The sequence below is a fragment of the Larus michahellis genome, chromosome 6 (assembly GCF_964199755.1).
Source record: "Larus michahellis chromosome 6, bLarMic1.1, whole genome shotgun sequence".
Taxonomy (NCBI): Eukaryota; Metazoa; Chordata; class Aves; order Charadriiformes; family Laridae; genus Larus; species Larus michahellis.
The window spans coordinates 37866189-37889380 of record NC_133901.1 but is presented as its reverse complement, the minus strand read 5'-3'; the positions used below and the strand labels follow the sequence as shown (position 1 = coordinate 37889380).

The 23192-nt window shown below is 37.1% G+C and overlaps 1 protein-coding gene across 5 annotated transcripts in view; it reads right to left on the bottom strand.

Annotated features, from left to right (window-relative positions):
• CTNNA3 (catenin alpha 3) overlaps window positions 1-14626 on the bottom strand; it is a 542113-nt gene extending 527487 nt beyond the window's left edge. Inside the window, exons 1-4 of one of the 5 annotated variants that reach the window (XM_074592077.1) lie at window positions 14524-14622; window positions 13857-13932; window positions 10775-10895; window positions 1852-1919 (exon numbers count right to left, since the gene is read on the bottom strand). Coding sequence is in view for 1 of the 5 variants with exons in the window: in XM_074592074.1 (XP_074448175.1) it covers window positions 6060-6084 (25 nt within the window). In the remaining 4 variants the exon portion in view is untranslated. Of the gene's footprint in view, window positions 1-1851; window positions 1920-6059; window positions 6194-10774; window positions 10896-13856; window positions 14133-14223 lie in introns of those variants that run through there. The other 4 variants (XM_074592075.1, XM_074592076.1, XM_074592078.1 and 1 more) reach the window with 4 other exon arrangements.
• Between the last annotated feature and the right edge of the window lie 8566 nt (window positions 14627-23192).

The following is a 23192-nucleotide window of genomic DNA, read 5'->3' as shown; positions in this document are numbered from 1 at the left end:
GAGCTTGATCCAAAGTCCACTGCTGTGAATTTAAGGGCTTTCACTGAGTTCACTGGGCCATGGTTCGGGCCTTTAGCTGCAGTGAAATGTGTGCATGCCAACAAAGAATTGTAACTGTGCTTTAGCAGGAATGCAACTGATTATTGCCCCAAAATAAAAGACATTTTACATTTTCCAGTAGCTTAACTTGCCATAAAACATATCCCCGCAAAGCCTTTTTAGCCAATAAAGACTTCAAACACACAAATAATGGATATCTGTCCTTTTTAAGCAGGACTTATTATAACTATTGCTGCTGTATAATAAAGTAATAAGGTACTGCAATTGTGCAGGCTGAAGAGATATATTGTCACCTTCCGGTGAACCCAGCATTGATTTAATACAACACAGTAGGTTTAGGGTTTCTTTAGCAAGTTGCATAGAAACAGATCCAAATTGTTTATCACAGAATAACTATCCAAGTTGCACTTGCAAGCAAAGATAATGTGGATGATAATTAAAAAATTAAGGTTAAAGGTAATTTAGGGTTTTACCATTCTTAGTAAAGGTTATACAAGTGACAAGTTTATTCTTTTATTACAAGCTATACTAGTTGCAGCCTTAAGTTCCCACAGATTCAGCTGCATACAGTCAGGTGATAGCACATGTAAAGAACTAATTTTTCAGTTTTAATTCCAAGTCAAAAAATAAAGTTAATAAAACTTGAGATCAGACCAACCAGAATTATACTTTTTCTATTATTAGTTTCCATGGAAGGAAGAGAACTCCAGAAATGTCAATACAAATTATTTGGCCATATTTTACACATTTAGCTTTTAGATACTTGTTACAAACCCCAAGAAAATAAGATCTGAGACTCCCAAAATTGGCAGTGTCAGTGGTTCTCTTTCTGTCCAATGAATCAATAGGTAGGATACTCCCACAGTTTTGAAATACCCCAGTTTAACTTAACGCTCTGTTTGAAGGAACATGAGCCCCCTCATCATTTACTGCTTCAGAAACAAGTGGTGACTACTAGTCAGGAAAAGGACTGCAGTCCTTTTGTTAATTCAAATTGTAAAGCCTCACTGCAGATGGATGCCTCAATATCTTCTGCTGGTTCTGTTCTACTCAATGTAAAATACTTATTTACTCACTGAGCTCAGAACAAAACAGGCTGAAAACACAGCAGTACGGGCTGGTGGTTAGGGCATGCTCCCAGAAGGCAAAATATTTTGTTTCCAAACTTTTCTCAGCTAACGTTTTCAGAATTTCAGAGCAAGGAGAACCACAAGAGACAGAAGACATCAAAAGTCAATGAACTCAAAATATCTACAAGCACATTCAACATAATAAACGTCCTACTGAATCAGATCAACAGTCCATCTAGCCCAGTATGTTTGTTACAGTCAGGCTATTTAGAGAGGGCACGCAAGCCCAGCCATTTCCTATGGTTCATTCTTCCAATACTTCTCCAGCATCCAGAACTGCTTATGATAGATGTTAGAGGACAGTATCCCTACCTAGCATCCATTTAAGTACATACTGTTCATGAATCTGGCAAATCTTTTTTACATTTTTTAATTAAAAAAAAAAAAAAGTAAAAATGCAGAGATTTGTCAGGATAGTAATATTTAGCAGCTCAATAAATCAAGAGGAAAAGTACCTGCATGAAAGGGTATAAAATCCTACAGGATGAGAAAAAGGAGAACTGGAAGAGAACAAATCTGTATCATCGAGGATCAGCCTGTTACAGAGAAGCACCTTCCTCATCTGACTCACTGGGAACAGAGGGAATATTAACGCTTGGTTTGGCGATTTATCAGTCCTAGCTTTCAAGCCTATCAATTAATAAACAATTGTTTTGCATACCTGAGTTTTACATGTACCACTTCCAGAGTCTTCTTATACACAATAAAAGTTGCCCACACAGAAGTGACCTGGAAAGACAGGGTTGCAACTAAAGTGCTTACCTCTTTTTTTTTTTTTTTTCCTTTCTTTTTTTTTCCCCCTTTGGTTTCTTTGAGGGTTTGGGGTGGTTGTTTTTTATTGTTGGGTTTTTTTTTTTGGTTTTTTTTTTTTTTTTTTTAGTTTGAGTGCAATGGCACCATGCATGCAATCCAACTGGTAAGAGTACAACATGGTATGCATACACACTGAGACCAAGACTGGAACTGGTTTACAAAATTGCTTACATCATTTAAATAATCTGTATTCACAAATATTTAAATGCTTACATTTGAGTAAGTAGAACTATGTTCTCCTTATCCCTTTGTAGCTGAGAAAGCAACCAGAGTGTGAAACCAGTTTATATACATTGATATCACCTCTAAAAAACTGCCAATGAGGGCAAGTCTCTGTTAAGTAGTTATGTCTATTTCTTACCTCCACAGGAGTGTTCAGTTGTTTGTACCTTATAAGGAGAGCTTCATACAGGCAAGAAATAACGGGCAACTACCTTGTCTGGGGTACTGGCTTAAAATAATACTAACATAATCCCTTTATCCTTCTTTCCTGCTAAGACTGGTTTTGTTGTTTCAAAGCTCAGCTTTTGCTCATTTCAGTTTTAATGCCAATGAGATTTTTGAAAACTAACAATGACTTTCTAAGATTACAAAGCGGCACTGTACCATATGTACTCAAACAGTCCAATAATTTAGATCACCATTATCACATTATCTTAATATCTCAGTAACATTCAGTTTTTAAGAAAGATGCCTCAAATGTGAAGCATTAAAAAATATTTTAGGTATGTGGGGATTTTTTTGGGTTTTTGGGGTGGGTTGTGTTTGGTTGTTTGGTTTTTGTTGTTGGGCTTGTTTGTGGTTGTTTGTTTTTTTTAAAAAACAAAATGAATTCTTCAGGACAAAAGCTTTACATAGCTTCTACCTGACTCTATATTTTAGACACCATCTAGTCTTTACAGAACCATAAAATTGAAAGAAAAAAAAAAAGACAAATATTATAATCAATTCTTGATAATATGCCGTATATCTTGCAACAAAACAAGAAATAAGGAAGGCCCCCCAAACAGCATCTGCTGTTTGGTGGAGGAATCACTAAAAGACAAATTCACAATCACCCACAGGGCTTCATGCAACAACTTAGGTCACTGTGAAAGTGCAACACCTCCTGGTTTCTTTACATTGTGCACACAACATCCTTGGTGAACTGATCTCTGCAACAAGAGTTTATTCGTACACTTCAGGGCAAAGACATACCCACTCTGTACTCACACAAGCAGGCTCTTTTTTTACTATTCACTTTGTCTGTAGTGGTTCTTACCGTTAATACCCATCAGTTATCTATGGAAACTAAAAACAAAACTGAAACCAATTTCTCAACCATATAACTATTTGGACATACACTAAATATATAACGATGTAAGTAAAGTCTGTAAACCTCAACAGTGAGAGGTCTAGTACAAAATGCAATCTCAAAGGGCCAACACCTTTTAACTGCATCATTTTATTGAACAATGAATATTCAGAAAGGTTCTGTGTTTGCAAAGTAGATTAAAATTCAAGCTTTCTTACAGGAACAACCATATAGTTATTTCCAGCAACATTTGCTATACTAGCAAGGGAGCTATCAGTAACCTGGAAGACAGGCTCCCACCGATACTCAGACCTCCACACAATCTTTTGAATTAAAGATAGCAAGTATTAACTGGAGATCCTTCTTAACCCATTTAAGTAAGCTTTCCTACAGTACTAAAAATTTGCTCTGAAAGCCACAAGTGTCTGTCAGTTCACATCCCTGCTCTTCCAGTTAGCTTCAATTCCAAACTGCATGGCTACTTAATGGCTTCTTAAACCACATCTCCCATAATAAAGCAATAGTGCTGTTTGACTCTGCAGTGTTGGCAAAGTGTGTCATTTCTGTGCCTACCTGCCAGCATGCTGGTGCAGCCTGTCAACATACAGCAGAGAAGCACCCTCATTGCTGAAAACCTATTTCTGCTGTATCCACCCCTGAATCAGAAGGCCTTTGAATTCAACAAGATACTCTCCTCCAGCTTCACTGAGATTGCATCAAACCACATCATTTCGTCCTCTTGAAAAGACAGTTTGGTGGTTTGGTTTTTTTTAATCATCTCCAATTCACTGGTTCTCTAAATGTTTAACCAACACCTCAATTAATGTGCCTTTTAGTCACATTAAAAAAAAAAAAATAAATCACATGATATTGCTGGTTCACAGCCCTTATCTTTGATGTTTTCACAAGCCTCCCAGTATACGAGTACTTCTTGGAATCCATCACAACAGTTGCAAATAGATAGTATCGATTGTGCTGTGAATTTTTTTCTGGTTAAGACATTTATCAGTCGCAAGGGGACAGGTAAAAACTAGATGGAGATAGCACTTCATGCTTCTACTGAGATTTGAAAAAATCACTAGATGATTTTCAGGTTATTTTTTCTACAGATACACTCATGTTTTAACTTCACAGTGGCTTCCCCTCAATTCCTTGATAGAAGGGAAATAAAACCTTTGCTGCTTGCAGCAAGCGCTGCTCCCCATTGTCTCAGCACAATTTCCTATACTACAGGTCATCTACAGCGATCAGATCTTTTCTAAAATTTGTCAGATAAAAACGTAGTTGTAATTCTAGTCACTTCCTCTTACTAGAGATCACTGTGCTCCAGAATCCTACCACTGAGCAGTCTTATATTTGGGAAGCGTTACAAATACAATCCCATTTTTACAGATCAGAAAGATGTGAATCCATGTGCTGTGACTTTCCCTTTTCTGGGTTTTTGGGTTGTTTTTGGTTTTGGTTTGGGGTTTTTTTAACCTTAGCATATTGTCTAACACAAGCATTTTTATTCTTTGCTTGAGCCCTGGCTCAACCAGCTTTTGAACTCAACAGTAGCTTTTTAGCCTTGGGTCAGGCCCGTAACATATCGTTACCTGAAAGTCAATCGCAAAAATGATTGTTTCTGAAAATTTCTGTTGTTTTCTAAGGTATAAATAACCTACTTCAGGACTCACTCACTGATTCTAGTTTTGGGGTTTATTTAAAAAAAAAAAAAAAAGTAAAATTCTAATACTTGCTGAAACTTCCTTAAAGCAGCCAAAATACAAATACAAGTTTGCAAGCCAATGCAGTGAAGACTACAAAATCTTAAATTATTTTGATTACATGACTACATATTTTTAACTTACCTGGATCTCCTTACTGTTGTTTACCATATTAGCTAATCAGTATTTAAACAGGATTTTTTTTTTTTAAATCAAAGCAAGAGTAATGGCTTTGATCAACCTAATTTAATGGAAGGTGTCCCTGCCCATGGCAGGGGGATTGGAACTAGATGATCTTCAAGGTCCCTTCCAACCCTAACCATTCTATGCTTCTATGATTCTAATAGGCGATAGAAAAATAGGCAGCCAGTAAAGATCATTCTGGGGTTTTCTCTGATATTTCCACTTAAAAAGTGAACTTCTGTCCTTCCAGATCATCTTCATTAGGACAACAAATTTTGGTGCTTGCCTCAGGAAAAAATGAGAATCACAGTCCATCTTCTGTTTTTTTAAAATGCATATGTCTACTCCAGTATGATATGGCCTCTAATTACAGCAGGGATCTTGACTGCAAGATATTTTGGTAAAAGGCTGCTATAACCTCGCACTCAGTTAAATTAACCTCTACAGTAGGCAATTTCAGCACTGTAGACCAGCAGCTCTTACAACACTTAGGATGTTAAGCATGTGTCACAAGATACAGTTCTGTCTCAGAACAGCCAGAAAAGCAACCACCTGCACACTCCTACCAAGTGCTACAAACTTTAAGACAATGAGAATTTTGTCTTTTCAGCAGACTGTGCAAACTGAAACTGCTGGGTCTTTTGGTGTAAGAAAAAAAGACACAGGAAAAACAGTCAAAGTTTGTATCCATCTGCAATACAATGTGAACATAGTACCTGCAGCTTTTAAACAATAAGTACACTGTATACAGACATAGATAAACTAATTAGTGTCAGAAAGCAGAGCCAAAGATAATCTGCATAAATTAGAAAACATTATCTTTAGAATCCATTTCCTGCTAGATCATTAGAAAGCCAATAGCACATCACTCACCTATCCTAGAATATAAATGGTCCATATTCAGCACTAAAGCAACTGTCTATGTAATTTCCTTGTGTTAGGAACTTCAGTGCAACTGCTATGGCTCACTATTTGGCTTCTGAGGCATCTGCAACGGACTGCCTGACAAGCTCTCCAGTGTATTTCAGGATGACTGACAGGACACAGTGGCTGCTGGAGGGGTGGCAGGGGGATGGGCATCCTTAAAGCTATATACTAGAGCACAAATATGTCAAAAAAATTTAAAATTAAAAAGCTTTGGAACATTTAGATGACATGAAACATGCCATTACTGATACTTCTGGTGCTTATCCTCATAATTTTCAGCATAGCTATTGTTTTCCCATACATTCTGATTGTATGCCAACTTCTGTCTCAGGCAATGACTCAGTCTCAGACTTCTGAGCTGGACAGCAAAGGGATTCATAAGGCTCTTACCGCGTAACTTGGCACCAAATTTGTTTTGGTTTTTTTTCTATTGTATGTTACTCTACACTGACATACAATACATTATCCTATCAATTTCATAAAATGGACAGGACTATTGCCTCTGAAAAACAAGGAAGGCAAGAAAAAAAATATTAAAACAGTGTGGTCTGAATTAGTATTTTTAAACAAGATACACAGGGACAGGACACCTGAGGACTTCCAAGACGTGAAACATTGCTGAGAATACGTTTTATTATTTGTTCTTACTTTTAATATTTATTATATAGCTTCATCAATCAGTGACACCACCGCTCTGGGAATAAAATTTGTTAGTCCTTTTGCTACAGTCAGTACAGCAAGTGCAAATCAGGTTTTATAGAAGTCACAAAACCAGTCACTGCATTTTTCTTTAATCCTCTAGCTGATATATGACATAAGATGTTCAGAATGCTAAAATGTACTAGTTCTACTTGCAATACAACAGCATGGACTCTTTTTGCTTGAAGACCAGCTGTACTTTGTGGGCCAGACCATGCCCTGGAATGGAGCAATACTTCTCTGACACCTGGGAAGGATCTGGCCCATTTAACGCCAGGGAAAACCTATAATGCACCTGCCCAATTATTTAAATTTCCATATAAAGCTGACAGATTACACTAACCACCTCATATTTTGTCACTAGTAACAGGAAACATGTCTGTCAGTGCAAAGACACCACAAAAAAAAGAAGAGCTGGAGAACTGAAGAAGGTAGCAAGATTCAGATTTGTTAATCACATTTATTCACTGAAGGCTACTTTCTTTAAACAGGTTTTGCATTTAGGTGCAGATTTGCAGTGAAGTAACCGGAAGATCATTTTTAATGCTGAGAGCAAAAAAGAAAACAAAGAGGTTTTCTTACATTCCCTTTCATTTCCCTCTGTGTCTACTCTCTCCCTAGAGCACTTTTTTAATCCATTGGCCAACTTAACCACATCTGAAAAGCAGCTGAAATTCTCAAGGACACAAGATTTCCACCAGGTTCTTCAACATAGTTCTTGACATAGATAGAATCCTACATCATCCCTTATAATGAATCTATCAAGGAAAAACATACAGTGTAAGCCTAGTTCTTACTGGATACCAGAAAATCCACATGACACGGAATAGGTTATGAACTGACCTAATGGCATGAAAAGCTTTAACTAAGGTTTATAGAAAAAAAAAAAGTTTGAGATGGTGAAAGCATTACATCTCAATGAACATGTCTCGTGCAGACTTTCTGACGTCCTGTGAGATAGCAAATGAAGATTTTTCCCAGGGCTATAACACTCAAAACATGCTCTCTTTTCCTTGTAATAGTCATGCCTACTTTTTCTACAGCACATTCCATCAAAGAACTTTTTCAAGCAGAGGTCGTCTTCCAATGTGACATAAGGAAACAGAATCACAGAGGAAAAATTATTTACTCAAGATCACACAGAATACCAGTGGCAGAATCAGGGATGAAGTGCTGGGATGCAACCACCTAGTCACTTAAGCACCTTACTGACACTTTCTTTAACTGAGGCCAATGAACAGGCTAAGAAGAGTAAAGCATTTCCAAAAAAACAATTAACACTATAAATCTAAAGAATATAAAATCACTTTCCATACTCGCATCAAAGTTACCCAGATACTAGTATTTCTTACTCTTAGTAAGGTCTGCTAATACATTCTTCTCCCTTAAACATACTATCAAAATTACTGCCTTGGTTCAATGCACGCACTTGGTTCAATGCAACGTCAGCCAGTTGTGACACAGTGACAAATTCTAGGAGATGTTCCAGCAGAGGTGTGAATCTTACAGCCTGACCAGCTACAGAACTTTTGGCTTTGCACTAGCATACCAGACCCTGCTTTTCAATGAAGAGCTATCCAAAAAGGTTTGTTTTCTTCCTGAGCCTACACCCACAGCAAGTGGCTCCGCTTAAGGGCAACCATGGAAACTTTTGAACATGACAATGCTCTCACTATATTAGCAGTAAACTAAATAATTCCATTGATATCTGTGAAATTCAAACGCATAAATATCATTACGGGTGACCGCAGAATCAAAAAATCCTACTTGGTTTAGAAATGCTTTACAAATCTTATCTCCATAGCACTTCTTCCAGGTACATTTTTGCAGGTACTGGAGTTTTTGGTCTCAGAACTGCAGTCGTAATATTTAAGATATTGAAAAGCATTTACGTCAAAAAAGACAAAAAAAGAAGGTAGTGCGACATCAGATGGCAGCATTTCATTCACAAAGAAAAGGTTTTCATTAATACTCTCTGGACCCGTTTCAAATTCTTAAAGAAAGAAAATCCTGCCACATGAGTCTCTGTGCTATTTTCACTGCATGCACTTCGAGCACAGAACAACGACCCCACTCTATTTTAGCATACAGTTCCTACGTGGATGGCTATCCTGTGCTGGTAACGATAGGTTAAGAGGGTCTGGCTCCAAGCCCTCCCCTTTGTTATCACTTTTAAAGTGTTCTTATCTCTATTCAGAAACAGAGACTCTGTTTAAATAAAGTTCAAGTTGACCTTCCACTAAAAATAGGATATTGTTCAACTCATTAAAAAAAAAAAAAGACAACAAAAAATTCCATGATGTGCTGCTAAAATACTTTTAATTATTTTTTTTTGTTAAATGCAATCCCCTCATTTCCCCTTTTTGTTATTTGCTAAAGGTTACCTGTTGCAACATTATACTACACTGTTTTGCTTAACAAATGTCTCTTAGTCAGTTGCAATGACGTAAAAAAAATGTGGCTTAGCCTTCTCTTTGCAGAGCTGCTACTCCTGCCAACTGATTTTGTTGTTTCATACCTGTGCATTACCCCAGGATTCTTCACCATCCCGTACCATTTTATGTAATTATTTTCAAATTGATATAAAGGTTTGCACTAATTGTTTTGTCCAGTGACTCAAACAGTATAAATCTTTTTCCCTGTTGTCTACAGATACGTACAAAACAACTGCAAAATTAAGGGTAGCATGTGATTGATACTTCTTAAGTATATATTAAATTTGAGACATGCATGAAAATAAAAGAAAAATGGTTCTCAGAAACTGCATCATTTTGGAAGCTGGCAAGCAGCTAGCTAGCTAGCTCTCACCTACAAAAGCATGACCTAAAAACAGGGGACAGAAAAACAGTATTTAAGCAAAACCATAATCCCACCACGCCAAGCCTGTATACATGGACAGACTTCTGACATGCAGATTAATTCTTCCAATGAGGTTCCTAGTGCTGCACGGCACCCTATTTCCTCTATCAACTCAGACAATCAGTTTCATATCAAAACATGGCTCAGAAAAAAATCTCCACTTGGTTGATGTATCATTTCTGGTGAAACAGCTTCAGAAATAAATACTAAAAACATTCCTGCCCATTTTGGCCTCCGCTGTCATTCCAGCTCAAAAGCAATTAGCTAAAGAGCAACCATAAAAAAAAACAACCAACCAAAAAAACCACTCACCAAAACAAAAAACAAACCAACCACCCATGCAAAAACAACCAAACTTTGTTCCAAGGCGGATTAGTTTTCCCACATAGACCAACTGATTAGGAATAGGAGAGAACAGCAATAATTTTTCTAAATGCCTGTCACCAGGCCCAGTTCTTTGCTGTTGGATGTCTTTTGGGCTTCACTATCTCTGAACATAGCTCTAGTCTTTAATAAGAGGAATCCAAAAATGGATTTTACATAATGGAAAACTGTCTTTGTGTGCATAAAGTTTTTGAAATATGATGAGTGTTATATTGAATGTAATAGCCCTCCATTACCCCTCACTTAAAAACAAGTGCCTTTTATATTTTAAAATAAAAAAAAATGTATAAAATTGCCTTGTACAGTAATTCAGTATTTTCAACACTGGGGGAGTAAATATACATTTACATAAACCGTCCTTGCATTAGATGCAAAAGTACCAGGAGGTAAATTAAACTTTTTAAAATAACAGCATCCATGCAACATTTTATCCTTCCTTTTCCAATATCCCCATATGTTTTTTCATATTTGGAAAATACGCAAACACATTGCACAACTTTGGCTACTAGCTTCAAATAACAAGATTGTGATGATTTAAAATATTCAGAGCATTTAAAAAGTCATGTTTAAAAGTTCTTTTTCTAGAAAGTTTGTTAAGAAAACCAGCTTTTTAACTCAAACTTTTGAGGCGTTTGTTTGATTAAGCAGCTACTGTTCCAGTCACAGCTTCATATACTTTCTCTAAGTGGAAAATTACCTTCATTCCTCTTCAATCTTACCTTTTGTATCACGAGTCTAACAAGAGATCCTAGAAACAGCTCTGTGAAGAACTACTTTGATGCAGCTTGACTCCAGAGGCACTGACAGTGAGACTGCAAATGGTTGCCTGTCATTCCTAGTCTATGAGAAACAAAATAGGAGGGGAAAAGAGTCAAAATGGGGAGGGCAGTACCCATTCGGGACCTCCTCCTAAACTGTTAGTTCCTGACTTCACTGACAACTTGCTACTGAAAATACCACTTAAAGAAACCCCAAGCTCATTCCCGGTCTTGCAAACATAGTTTGACATTGAGCTTTTAGACCCTAAATCAGACACCATTGAAGTCAATGGCAAAGCCACCTCAGAAATCAACAAGGTTTAGGTTGAACATGAGAGGGAATGGGGAAGAAGGAAAGCAAAGGCCATTACTGTAAAACCCTGCTCAAATATAGTTGCAATGTATATTCCATAAAATTTCATACAAATAATGCTGTACATGACAACCTCCTTCATTTACCTTCATAAAATACTCAAAACATATTTCCAGATAGATAACCCCACATTTGTAAGATCTTCCACCAAGGCAGCCATTTCAGAAATGGACATGAGGAAAGTTTTGCTAATTTGCTATTTTAGCAAATTTGAGTACCCTGAAGTGTAGTATGCAATAGCGCTCATGTAAAAAAAAACTCTGGAAACTCTGAAAAGGCCTAAATTGCTTAATACTTGTATCAGTTCTGCTAGAGACTCTATTCTGCTGCTTAAAATCTTAACCATCTTAAAACTTTCAGTCTGAAAATTTGTATGAGGTCCATGTGTCAGGCTGAATTTTCTTTTTGGACAATTTCAGCCACAGCAGTTTGGCTATTTTTAGTTGATTTGGAAGTAAAAAGGGCACCGACAGCCTGAAGGCTGAGGTAATCTGACACCAGCTAAGAGCACTGGAAAGGCTCAACTAGGAAAAAGAAAAAAAAAAAAAAAGAAAAAAAAACAAAAAAAAAAAAACAAAAAAACCAACCAAACACAAACCACAAAGGGAGACCTGAGGAATGAGTACATATTGTGCCTACTCACAGGTGAGGGGAAAAAAACAAGACTCCCAAGACTTGGAGAGACATAAGAGACAGTACTGAAATAGCTGGAAGGAATGAAAAAAAAAAAAAAAAGAAAACATCACATTTGGGCCCTGTTGTGCAATGGCCAACTGGTTTCAGTACCGTCTTATGCACTTAAACCTGCACAGAAGGAAAAGATTTGAAAATCTTAAAGAAGATTTTCTTCCCCTGCAAAAGCATCAAATATTATTCATAGAAACTAAGCAAACTTTTCTAGATGATATAATAATTTATTATGGGGAAATGTACCTAGTATTGCCATGTTAAACTTACAATATTATTCATAATTCATTCCTCAAAATTTTTTCAAGGTTCAACCTTGAAAGATAATCCTTTCTTTGCTCACCTTCAACTCATGAATTTTGAAGGCATAAATAGCAATAGCCAGAGAAGAAAGCTGCTGGACTAGGAAAGATTTAATCTTCTGAGCACTGTATTAAAACTACGTGATGCAATCCGAGCCTAAATCTTATTAAGTGCAGTTAGTATGTCTCAGCTCGCTTATTTACTTCAAGAATGTTATTTGAAAATTAGGAACAAACAAAAATGCAATTCACTTAACTGCAAGATTCAATATATACAAGTGGAATTATATAGACAACCTCTATTACACTTTTTTAATCATTAGATCTTTGTAACTACATCGGTGCTTCATTTATGAAGTAAATTACTAGAGATCCCCTGTATTTTAATAGGTACACTAAAGAGCGGGGTGGAAAATGCTAGTTTTATTTAAAGTTATTTGTCCTGTCATTTACGTTATCAAATGAGGAACAGGATTCAGCTGCATTTAGATACTGCCATTTTAGATATTGTAGGATACTGCAGGTCTCCCAAAGACTTCACCCACATATGCCAGGGCTGGATATGGGGATGCTTTATGAGGCTGTAAGTGGCTAAAATAGCTCTAGAAATCTGCGCTCAGGCACCTGGATTATTCCTAAATTGTCTTTATCTTAACAAATCATAGAATCTTCATGGTTGGAAAGGACCTTTGAGATCATCGAGTCCAACCATACAAATCCTCCCATTGATTTGTTCTTATAAAGCTTTTGCACTCGAACTTGGGTTTGATAGGTCACTTGTAAAACACTTGAAGTGGTAGGCACATGTAATTACAGGAAAGCACTGCAAATTTTGAAGTTATGCAGTACCCACTGCAAATACCACTACAGCACCAATTCTTAAGTACCATTAAAATATACCACACACAATATCTAAAAATATGTTAATGATATGGATTACCATAAACTACTACATACTATACTTTTCCACTTTTCCTGTCTTCCAGATTTCCTTAATAGCCTTCATGTAACCTTGTCCAAGCCTTTATAACATTTGCTCTCTATTAACTAATTATAACTCCTTATCTCATAACTTTACATCTTGCTAAATTTAATCTTCTGACTTCTACACCTAGCCCATCTTTCAGTAACTTCACTGAGCAGTTTTAATCTGGTTTTGTGCCATGTTTTGCTGGTCAATCCAATCCATTCCAATGGCCCACACACAGAAAAATAAGTTCTCACCACAGAAATAACAGCCATTTCACTGTGAAAACTACATTAAAGTAATAATGAAATTCTTATTAGAGATCTACCTTAATTTCCTTGTTCTATAATTATATTTATTTTTTTAAAAGTGTATTTTTAGATAGATGAAGTTACTCCTTCATTCAAAGATTTCTGCCTTTTTTGTTAAATTTATTAAATTTACAAGTTAGGTGAACACTTGTTCCAGTACTTATAGAATTCAATAGCATCTTACAGGCCAGCAGTTTGTCAATTCCTCTGACAAATTACAAGAACTGTATATGCTGGAGTCATTTCATTCTCTCATACTAAGAAAGTTTATTCTTCACTTTTTAAAACAAAATGAACAAACCAAGCACCATGTCCACTACGGAATATCACAAGGTTTAACCCAACAGAAAAAAAAAAAAAAAAGCCAATAGCAAAAGGAAACAAAACCCTGCTCCCAACCTACCTTTCCCTCCATGTCTCTCTCCAATTCATGGTGCTTGTTCAGAGGGACTACTTCAAAAGCTCTGGTAACTTCAGGGCTGCAGTCAGAATTGGTAGGTTTTGAACAAGAGTCTTGCCATCCCAAACCAATAAAAATAAGAACCTTGTTACAAGAGGCCCTGAAAGCACTTTCAAATTTTCCGGCGGCAGTTGCTGGTAAAGGTTGAGAGGATGTTTGTACCAATGAGACAGAAACAGGGCAGCAGAGGTGAGTGCATGCATTTTCCTGGCAAGATGGCTGAAAGAAGAAGACTCTAAGCTAAAAGACGTCTGTCAAAACCCCTCTATTTTTAATAAAACACATTTTTTGCCTACTTACATTCTCATACCTTTCATGGCACAAGAAGTCAGGTCAAAATCCCAACACAGCTCTGAGCAAAATGCAACCAGGTTCATGATATGCTAGACTACCTGGAAATGCCTCTCTGGGCCACATTCTCTCTTCAGCAAGAGGGGACACTCATATACCCCTTTTTTGCCCCTGAGTCTTCCCAAATTCATTGTGAAGGAATGCTGAGTGTCCCAACAGTCTGTTGAAGACACATGTTCTGGTTACAACCTACATTCTAACGTGCCCAGCCCCCCCCTTCCCACCCCTCTCTGCCCCTTTTCCTCACGGGTGCTCTCACCCCACGACTTGAGGCCGGCACGAAAACCCACCCGCACCGGGGGCGGGTATGAGGAGGGGGAAGCCCACCGACTGCCGCCCTCTGCTCTTCACCTCGCTCCGTCCGGCAGCCGAGGGGGAGCGGGGGGACCGCCCGGGCCGCAGCCCCGCTGACAGGAGAGGCGGGAAGGTGGCGCTGGCGCCGCGCCCCGGCACGACGCCCGATGGCTGCGCGCGCGCCCCCGGCAGGCGGGCCGTGAGCCGAGGAGAAGCTTCCCCCTCGCCCGCCGCACAGGTCATCCGTGAGGGAATCTCATTCTTTTAATTCACCCGCTGCCCGCCAAACTGCTGTTCAGTCAGCAAAGTTTCTTAGTTTCTTCTTTTACACTGTGTGATGAACAGCTCTTGTTCTGCAGGCTGTCTGCCTACCAAGAGAGCCGTTTTCGAAACACGCGTGTGGGAAGGCCTGCCGCCACAAGGCTGCTTCAGCCTCCTGGGAGCAGAAAATGACTTTTCCACAGACACCACTATTGGCAAATGTTCCTGTCAGATTACTTCCCAGTGGTGGTTGTGAGAATTCGACGTACAAATATGCACTAAACCTATTTGGTTTTTTTTAAGTTAAATCATTTTATGTCTATGTTCATGTATCACTCCGACACAAGCTATTTTTCCAGGTGGTAGCTTTTTCTGTGTTACTAACGATCGTGATTTTTTTTCCTTTGGTTCACAAGGCAAGGTTCTGCTTTTGTATGCTCTGCTATAGGGCTCTGAATAGAATTTCACTGCTTTGAATGAGAGCTAGACCTAGTCAGACCCAGCCCTTCTGGCAAAGCACGTTGGAACTTTAATAAATCAAATTTCCAATGAAACAAGGTCTCCATAAAAATAAATCAAATTTTGACTCAAACAAGGTATCCATATCTGCATTGGGTGGACACAATCTGTAGGTCATCCCGGTCTTGGTCTGTGATCAGGTAAGGACCCTGGCCGATTAATTTCGGGGTTTCACGCATCTCATGTACCTGGATTTCATTCTCACAGAAGGCAAGTCAAAGAGTCGTAACTGGTGAGCACCTGAATCTATCCCCAGTATGGCATCAGGGCATGGCCAGTGTGACCAGACCCAGGACCTTAGGCTTACCCCTGTGTCCACCAGTATAGGTGTCATCATATTTGCTTAAATAATTTAGGCTACACTAGGCCAAAGGAAATTTTAAAATAAAAATCTTTAACAAAATTTCACACTTCTACAATAACTTGTGATGCTAGTTGTCACTTGATTCATTTCAGAAATAAAAGTTGATTTTTTTCTTTTACAGACAGCACATTGCAATATTCTGGCTGTCCATTTGCCTTCAACTATTACCTGTAAGTAATGTCAGTAATTTCTGATTTTAGTTGCATTACTAATTTATTTACTTTTAATGGAAGTACTGAGCAGAGTTAATATATTTCACATTTGTACATTATTATTTAATCAAACTTGTCAGAACTGTAATTGAATCCATAAGCTATAATTTTATACAAACAATAGATAATATTACTTAAAGAGAAAACTCTAAAAACAGCCTGCTTACAAGGCACTACTTCCCACTACTATTGAGAAGCCAGGCAGTATGAAATTAGCAGTTTGGAAGCTTAAATTGCAAAATTAATCATACCACCATTAGCATCAGAAATGAAGCAGCGGTGCCTGCAGTTCTTGAACCCATGTTTAGGTCTTGTTGGGATCCACACAAAGAGAAAAAACTTATCTCAAGACTTCCGTTGCTTGAGGTTTATTTCTTTAAACTACCTTTTGAAATTTTCACTATGAATATTTTTCTTAAGTAGGAAATGTAGGCTATAAGGGTGAGAAAAACCAAAGATCAAAAAAAGATTAGAATATTCATGAAGATCACAAGCTTTTCAGACAATTCAACACGAGCACCTTACCACTGTGTTTCTCCACATGCAGCCCACCAGCGACAGAAATTGTCAACAATATAGACATCTAAAAATCAAACTTTTAACTATGAGTGCTAGTATTGTATACCATAGATTTCTGCACAAGAAAAATGCTAACAGTAGAGGTGTAATTACTAGGTCTTTTACTACCGTATAACAATGTATATGTAGGAGCTTAGTTTGAAACAAAGAGGACGTTGAGCTGAAAGACCCATGGTAAACTGACTTTAAAGAATAAAAAAAGTTGCATCTATTCCATCTGAGTTTTAGCTTTCCTACATTCAAGGTCTTATAATGCAAAATCTGCAATGTATTTGAGTTTACATATATAAAGAATTGCAACGGTTTATTGCTACAATCTATCACTGAAACTTAATAGGAATTAAAGTTAGAGTGGTCATTTACCCAGGGTACCTGCAACCTGCCAATACTACAAATAGATTTTCTGTTTAGGCACAAATGTGTGTTTCAGGGTTAAGCCAACTACTGATCAACAGGGAGATTTTTTCGATGAGAGGATTTTTTTTCATAATTGCCCATTATCATCTCATTTAAGCTTTCTTCTAAAGCATCTGGCAATATGGAGGTACTAACAAAAATCAGGATATTGCACTAGATGCACATACTGGTTTTACCCAATATCATAATTCCTCTATTTGTGTAAAGACAATGAGAAAAATAGCCTGTAAAACAAAACAAAAATCACAGGTTTTAATTACAACTATTAAATAGACTCTATATATTTGGGGGGAGATCTGTCAAACTGGAGAAATATGGTGAAGTGAAAAATGGAAAAAAATCTCTTGCATTTTAAGATTTGAACCATATAAAAGGGAAGAACTCTTTGAAGTAAATCAGGTCTCCATACCTACATAGGGTCTAGAATCTGTGCTCAGAATAGGGACAAAAGTCAAACAATACAGAATGGGAGCTAGGAGCATACTTTATTTTCATATAGGTGGTAAACATGTTACTCTTTATTTACAGCATGGCAAATGCATTGTGAAAGCCAGGTCTAATTAATAATCCTATCATGAGGTATTTTTGTCACACAGAGTAGCATTTTCAGATAATGTTTAGCATACTTAGATTTTGAAAGCATATCCACTTACCTGCAACATCAGAGGTATTTGCCTATCCACTTACCTTGTTTGTTTTCATAAAAATGTATTAAGTTTGTGTATAAACCAGTTGCAAGTAGAAACATGGAACATGGTTTTTGTAGAAAACCCAATAAATCTGGTAAAAGTGCATTAAGGAAAAAGGCCCCAAATCCAGTAATGCACTGCACGCATGCCTAAATTTACTAGGATTATTTACTTAAAAATAAGAATGCAATTAAACATTTGGCTGCACTGACACCTACAATGATGTTCAGTGACATAATTTGATAATCTCTTAACACTGAACCTATAATTCCATTAAAATTTAAAGTGCAACTAATTGCGCTTTTCTAAAAAAGTTACTGTTACTGAACATATACTGAAGACTAAAGGGAAAAGCAGACTCTATACAGTCTGTATAGAGTTAGATGAAAGCTTCAACATAAAATTTCATGCCTCTCTTTGGGTATGCATGGCTGTTCAGACACCTAAATTAATATTTAGCTGCATAAGGAGGATTAGCAAACGGTACACATTACAGTATACTTGTGTTGACAGATGTCATACTTTGTTCTTTTAGAGAGTTGCTTTAAATAAGTTGATTAAGCATCTGTGAACGGAGCCAGACAGATGCACAGGAAGCTGCAGCTATGTTTGCATACAATGAACATATCAGTCAAAAGCATCAACAGTTTTTCAACACTACGCTGCCAACAGCCTTAAGTCCTTGACCAGAAAGGACCAGCACTAGAACAGTCTGGTTTACATAACTATCAGGAATTTTTTGTAATTTTTCTAGATAATGTCTATAAAAAAACCCCTTGTGATACCAATTAATTCCATGGAAGCTGCCCAGCAGCTATTATGTTGCAACACGTTCTGTCATCATTGACAAATTTAAAATTATTTTAAAGTTCCATACATCATAACCAGGGACCTGAACCATCTGGGTCCTCCAGTTCTTGGCATCCTCTAACTGCAGTTCAGTCCCATAATAATTTCTATATTCACGAAAATTACAGCTATCCATAACAGAAAAATGAAATAGCAAAATAACATATATTTCTTGAGAACCTTTCTCTGTTTCAGGACAGAGAAGGTTTTATTAGAGTTGTGTCTCAGAGACCATACTGGTACTCACTATTCCTATCTGAGGGAGACCACAAGAAGGGCAGCCAGAGCAGAGCTCTGTCTTTAAATAACAAAGGTGCTAAAAATGCTGCTATCCCCCAAGCAGTAATTAATGTCTTAATCTCAATAAAGGAAAGGATTTTTATCTTCTCCATTATCCAGATAAACATCTGCAATATTCATTAAATAGCCTTTCAGATTAAGATAGCAGGATTCCATTCAACGTTTCTAATGTCACTGCAGGATTACTAGATCAGATTGTGTCAATTCTTAAACACTTTGTTTGACTGAAAGTTCTCTTGCATTTTATAATGCCAGAAATAGTGTTTCAGTCATTAGCAATAGATCCTGGTGCTGTAAATGTGGAGTCAAGCAAATAAAGCGAAGCAAGCAAAATACTTTACAAGCTAGCAATCCTTTAATATGGAATTTTAGTATACTTCTGTCAGAATGTTTTTCAACCAAACAGAAGGAAAGTGGAGCACCATCATACTAGCCCCAACAAAGAGACAGGAGCCACAAAAAAAGGAAACATGGTGTTAAATCAGGGGAAGGGACTGACCATATTTGATAACAAAGAGTGAAAAGGAGCACAGTACAGGGTTCTGAAGTAGAAAACGTACCCATGTCATGAAAGAATTACCTAGGTTCTTTTTGAAATAAATTGTGCCAGAAAGCACAGTAAGATGAAATGCAAACTTCTTGAAACTTGACAACTCTACTGACTACTTAATTAGGGAGAATTCTCAAAGAGTGTGCAAAAAATCATATTAAATTAGTATCTGTTTCACAGGCAAGTTAATTTGGTGTAGTGGATAGAATTATAAGTGATGAATAATAGCTTTTGATTTTATTTAGCATTCATATCTCTTAATGGAACTAGCAACAAAAAATTGGAGAAAAGCTAAATAAATCACTGTTCCCCAAATGATCCTAACTGATTGTAAGGATAGTGTACAAAAAAGCACACCAGAAATAATATGCATTTAACATCAATCTTACACCATGAATATACCTATTTTGCAAAGGATAGATGGAAACAGCAAATGATCCATAAAGCGTTATTCAGTGATACTGAAGATTCCGTACGAACTCCCGAAGTTTAGGATAAATCAAATGCAGAATGTTTTAATACAGAGGAATAGTGTTAAAAGCCAATTATATATAGAAAAATTTGAGTAAAGTGGTCTAAGAGTAAGGGTGTACAGCACAGCATGAACAAACTACTACGTGGGGGAGTTTATGTAACAATAGGGTATAGGGGCAGGCTATAGCGTGATTATATAGCAGCTCCAAAACAAAGCCACTTCTGATTCTGTACCTGAAATTGGTCCCCAAATCCATTCCTAGGCACACAGAATGGAAAATTTTAACCATATAGGGTTTTCTGGAGTAAATATTTTTTTTAATTGATTGTATGGTTTGCATTCAGCTTTTTAAAATTACCTACAAAGCTAACAGACAGAATGAGAGGCATAAAGAAGAAATGTACTTCAGTATGCAGCATTGTTATTTTTATTCCTTAGCTTCTTCAGTAAGAAAACATGAAATGATGTGGTCTAGTGGTGCTAGCATTATCTGTTGTAATACACAATTTGTGTTGCGTTCATCATTTCATTCACATTCTTCAAGGGAGATGTAAAATTTACTCTTGAATATTCTAAGTTACACATAAGCACAAAGTGACTGTTTGAATGATGTTGCTGCAAATGCTTCTTGTTACCTTAGCAGACAGAAGCAAACTTTTCTGTTGCAAGCATCACAGGCATAACATATTAATAGACTTCTAACAGGAATAAATATCGAAACTATTGCATTTGTAAAGCTGATTGAGATCGATTAAGCAAAAGGCCACAGAGGAAATGCATGAGAAAGGATGGAATAGACATTACCAAATGAACATTGCACTTGAGGTCAACAAAGGCAAGAAAACAAGTGTTAAAAGTGTTTGGGGCTCAGTCCTACATTTCTAAAGAAAGCAGTAATAATATAGAGATTATTTAATACTGAAGAAGACATTTGCACACTGATTATCAGTTACATATTTTTTCTACCGGTTGGTTAAACTGTCCATATTCCTATTAAAGATTTTGCAGTATCTGTCTGTCTGTCTGTTTATCTTTACTTACAGAAGATAAAGAAATGAAAAAATATGGGCAAACCTATCCTAGTACCATTGTTTTGTATAACAGTCCTAAACCACGCTTTTCTCTCTCTTATCTAATCCGGTGTCCAGATCTTGCTAGTTTTAAGTGACTAAGAAATAAAACTTTTAAGATTCCTTTGAGAGATAAATTTACTTTCCAAAATACACTTAACCATTGGGAAATTTTATGTTATCCCATGCTCATTTTTGACCAGTTAAATCTTAATTAAAAGCCCATAAGATATACTAAAGGATTTTTATGAATTTTACTTCACATTTAGTACTGCCGTGAAGGAAAATTCTAAGCACTGATTGGTTTTGTTTAATTTGCTTTTCCAAAGCAAGTATATTAAAATTGCATTCTCAGTTTATGAAAACTTTCTAAATACCACAATCCTTCCTGAAGGCTGTCAGCTGTAATTTTTATTCCCATTTAAAAACAGGTGCCATAGGTTCAAAAATTCTGAAATTATAGAATACATTCATAAAGCAATGTTATACACATGAATTCTGATAATGAACTAATTCTTTGGCAATATTGTTGTATGCAAATTAACCATCTACATGGATAAACATTGCTAGTTTAGCCTATGACATACCAAATGCTTAGTAATTTGGCTTTTAGTTAGTTGGTTAGGCTTTTAGTCTCGCATCTAGTCATCTTCAGGGCTGCTCAATGACTACTGTATTCTGAAGAAGTATTTCTGAAGAATTGCTCATACCTTTCTGATACAGGTGAGCTTATTTGCCCACGGGGGCAAGGCTCTCCCTCTCTGAGGTCTCTAAAAGATGACACCTGAGGTATCTAAAGCCAAGTGCCTACTTGAATGCTGGAAAAGCTCAATCCTACTCAACTTGTCTGAGACCAGTTTTCTTTTGATCTCTCTCCCCTAACATTGCCTCAGCCTCTTAAAGGTAGCCAAACATCTTGGACTTTAAGGTCTTTAAAAGAAAATTATGTTAAGTAGATACCATGGTTTATTAGTTAAACACCTGTACACGCAGAGGCTCTCCAGCACTCGGCAACAGACATTCTTATTACATTTTAGGAATTTGTTTCGGTTTTACTTCAAGCTTGTATCTCGAGGTTTTAATTACAATTTTAGATATGGTTGAGTTTCCCTATCTCATTATCTAGGAGTTAACACTGCAATGCTATTTTAGTTGAGTCTTTCTTTAGAATATTTTTAGTGATTTGTGTTGTAGTAAGATCTCCTCCTGTCCTGTAAACGCAATAGTTTCATAGCAAACTGCTAGAATTCAAATAACACTCTGCAAATGATACCATTCTTCCCTAATCCCTTTCCAATCGCTGCTCATCTTTAACGATTATTATACGGAAGTGTTTAAAACAGCTCCTTCTGCATATGGTACCTGCAACACATCCTATCTGCTCTTTTACTTGCAGCTTGCACAAAGAACACTGGAGGTCACTCTAGCATTGCTCAAGTAACAATTTTCTCTAACGAGAGACAAGAGTTTTTCAAGATTAAATTGAATGTAATTGCTTAAATAAAACACTCTGTGTGTCACTTACACAAGGCAGACAGCTCTCATGACTTATTACGTTTTACTGAAATTGCACATTTAACTCAAGTCCTAGATTCATGTGAACACAAAATAAAGGCAACTGTCATTTAAAGTAAGTTTCTTCTTAGTCCTGCTAGGAAATAAAGGCTCCTAAATTCAAAATATAGAAGTTAGATGTTACAAATTGTGAGCGAAAAGGAACACTGAGTCTCTTTCCAGGTTTCCATGGCTGAGGGTACTGCAGGTATGTTTTAGATGTCTGTGTTTACAAGTCTGCATTTGTTGCAACCTGGCAAAAGCCTGTGGGCCTGGAATGGTTAGGCTATAGGGTTTCACCTTCCAAGGAAGGCCTGAGGAAGAACAACCGAACTCAAGTGGTCCCTCAGGCTCCAGATCTAAACTCTCAGACCTCAGTGGTCTTAGAAATGTATTGGTTATTCCTACTTAGCTGTCGGCCACTCAAGGGTTTCAAAGTGGACAATCCATAAGGGGTCTGTGGGTCTTTGTGTCACTGCCCAAAGCTGTGCTCAAGTATACAGTGCTCCAAGGGACATGGTATTCCCATTCATGAGCCCGGACTGGTAACCTTGTTTTCCACATCAAATAAGTTTCATTTAAAGAAGCAGCTTGGATTTGCTAATAGGTGGGAGGGGCATTTCCGTTGAATCCAAAGGCAGAGTATAGTCTGAGCTCTGTATTCAGTCAACATCTGTAACTACCCCTCTCTTTCTTCCAAGTAAATAAGTTCTCTTGTTACTGAGACCACACTTTAATTTATTTTTGCTGTGTCTTATTTGGGATTTCTGCATTTTGCATGGCTTCAGAATATAA